Raw genomic sequence first — 2,451 nt, 5'->3', positions numbered from 1 at the left:
AAGCAGCTAAAACTACAAGCAGCTAAAACTACGACAAGCAGCTAAAACTTCGACAAGCAGCTAAAACTTCGACAAGCAGCTAAAACTAAAACAAGCAGCTAAAACTACGGCAAGCAGCTAAAACTACGACAAGCAGCTACACCTACAGCAAGCAGCTACACCTACAGCAAGCAGCTAAAACTGCAGCAAGCAGCTAAAATTACGACAAGCAACTAAAACTACAGCAAGCAGCTACAACTACGACAAGCAGCTAAAATTACAACAAGCAGCTAAAGCGAACACAGCTAACATTTTTATATCAGCTAAAAGTAACATAACAGAAGCTGAAGTCTTAATTAACATAATAGCAGTCTTTGTCCACACATTGGTCACAAAGATCAGATCTGTCTCTTCGTCCTCTGTCCTCCTGTCTCAGGGTCACGTGATGGCCAAGAGGATCTTTGACACCTACTCCCCCCACGAGGACGAGGCCATGATCCTCTTCCTCAACATGGTGACCCGGGGACGTGTCCTCATCTTCACCATCAAGGTGAGTCCGTCTGCGGTTCCATCTGAGCGTCTTGAGTTCTGCTCCAACTGAGCAGGGGACGTGTGGTTCTGTTCTGCAGGACGAGGGGACGTTCCACCTGAAGGACGCGGCCAGGAACCTGCTGAAGACACTGGGCAGCCAGGTGTCCCTCGGTCTCAGCTGGAGGGACATGTGGACCCTGGTGGTGAAGAAAGGAGGTTGGACCCGTCTTGGTTCCGTCCTCTCAGATTAAAGGACAAGTTCCAACATTTAACCGTTTGTCTTCAGGTCAGGTCTACGGCGAGAGACACTCCCAGTCCCCAGCTCTGTCCACCTGGGGCGACCCGGTTCTGCTGAAGACCGAGGTACAGCTCACCGCCGCTGAAGGTACGAGTCCTGCAGCCAACCCTGGAGCTTGGTTCTGAGCGGATCCAGATCAGAGTCAGAACTTTCTTCTCATGAGGTTCTGTTGGGTCTGCAGAGGCCGAGTGCCACTGGGCCGACACCGAGCTGAACCGGAGGAGGAAGCTCTTCTGCAGCAAAGTGGAGGGGTACGGGAGCATCTGCAGCTGCAAAGACCCGGCGCCGATCGAGTTCAACCCCGACCCGGTAAGCACCGCTGCAGGTTCTGGTGCAGTCCTCCTGATAACGGGCTCTGAGCGGACCCTCCCTCTGTTTGTGTCTGCAGCTTCCCAACAACAACGTCTTTAATGTTCCGGTGGCGGTCATCGCAGGAAACAGACCCAACTACCTGTACCGGTGAGACCAGAACCAGAACCACCTCCTTTACTTTCCTCAGGGATCAGCGTCCCATCGGTTCTGCTCAGAAAAACCCACAGGTTCTGTTGAGGCTTTTGATTGACAGCTCTCTGAGCCAATGGGAGCCTTCGTGTGGGGTCCACTGAGAGCTGATTAGTCTTCAGGTTCTGGACCGGGACTGGGTCTCAGGTTGTGGTTCTGATGGGGTTTCTTTACAGGGTCTGGAGCTCAGTCCCAGAACCACTTAGAACCAGAACCAAAACTTTCAGCTCTCAGGTTGCTCTGTAAACTTGGAGTTCCCAGTCTGTAGAGAACCTGGAGGTGGTTCTGGTTCCCCCTCTGTAGAGAACCTGGTTCTGGTTCTTCAAAACCGACCTCTGACCTGGTGCTCTGTGACAGGATGCTGCGGTCGCTGCTCTCGGCTCACGGCGTCAACCCTCAGGTGGTCACCGTCTTCATCGACGGCTACTACGAGGTACCGGTCCATTGTTCGGTGTCGGTGTGGTTCTGGAGCAGCCCGGGTTCTGTTGTTTAACGGGCCGGGTCGTGTTTGTCCCTCTGATCCAGGAGCCGATGGACGTGGTGGAGCTGTTTGGACTGAAGGGGGTCCAGCACACCCCCATCAGCATCAAGAACGCCCGCGTGTCTCAGGTGAGCCAGATTATCAGAAATGACCTGTTAGTTGTTTAATCTGTGGGATTATTAATCTGTCCTGCTGGGTCCAGCACTACAAGGCCAGTCTGACCGGGACCTTTAACCTTCACCCTGTAAGTGTCAGAACCTGCTGGTACCGAACGATCAGTGGACGGTTCTGCTCCCATCTCACCGGTTCTGTTTCTTTCTGATCAGGACGCAAACTTCGCCATCGTCCTGGAAGAAGACCTGGATGTCTCTGTGGACTTCTTCAGGTGGGTCCAACTGTTACTTTTGATGAGGACATGTCTTTTATCCCCCACATTAAAAACGTTACTAGAACCTCCTTCTTCCACCTGCGTAATATCACTAACATTAGAAACATCTGATCTAAAGATGATGCAGAAAAACTGGTCCATGCATTTGTCACGTCTAGACTGGACTATTGCAATGGTTTATTATCTGGGTGTCCAAATACTTCTTTAAAACGTCTTCAGTTGATCCAAAATGCTGCTGCCAGAGTCTTAACTGGAGTTACTGGGAGAGATCAT

General features: G+C 51.6%; 1 protein-coding gene across 1 annotated transcript in view; it reads left to right on the top strand.

The window, feature by feature from the left end:
• Positions 1-420: 420 nt before the first annotated feature.
• pomgnt1 (protein O-linked mannose N-acetylglucosaminyltransferase 1 (beta 1,2-)) overlaps positions 421-2,451 on the top strand; it is a 6,264-nt gene continuing 4,233 nt past the window's right edge. The window contains exons 1-9 of the mRNA XM_037697781.1: positions 421-529; positions 609-726; positions 797-895; positions 990-1,117; positions 1,197-1,267; positions 1,667-1,742; positions 1,835-1,918; positions 1,993-2,034; positions 2,117-2,175. Of these exons, the coding sequence (XP_037553709.1) occupies positions 425-529; positions 609-726; positions 797-895; positions 990-1,117; positions 1,197-1,267; positions 1,667-1,742; positions 1,835-1,918; positions 1,993-2,034; positions 2,117-2,175 (782 nt within the window). The 5' untranslated portion in view covers positions 421-424. The remainder of the gene's footprint in view (positions 530-608; positions 727-796; positions 896-989; positions 1,118-1,196; positions 1,268-1,666; positions 1,743-1,834; positions 1,919-1,992; positions 2,035-2,116; positions 2,176-2,451) is intronic.

This window comes from Nematolebias whitei, chromosome 3 (assembly GCF_014905685.2).
Source record: "Nematolebias whitei isolate Nwh7 chromosome 3, NemWhi1, whole genome shotgun sequence".
NCBI lineage: Eukaryota > Metazoa > Chordata > Actinopteri > Cyprinodontiformes > Rivulidae > Nematolebias > Nematolebias whitei.
Note: the sequence above shows the minus strand (reverse complement) of the source record. Positions and strands in the feature narration are given on the sequence as shown.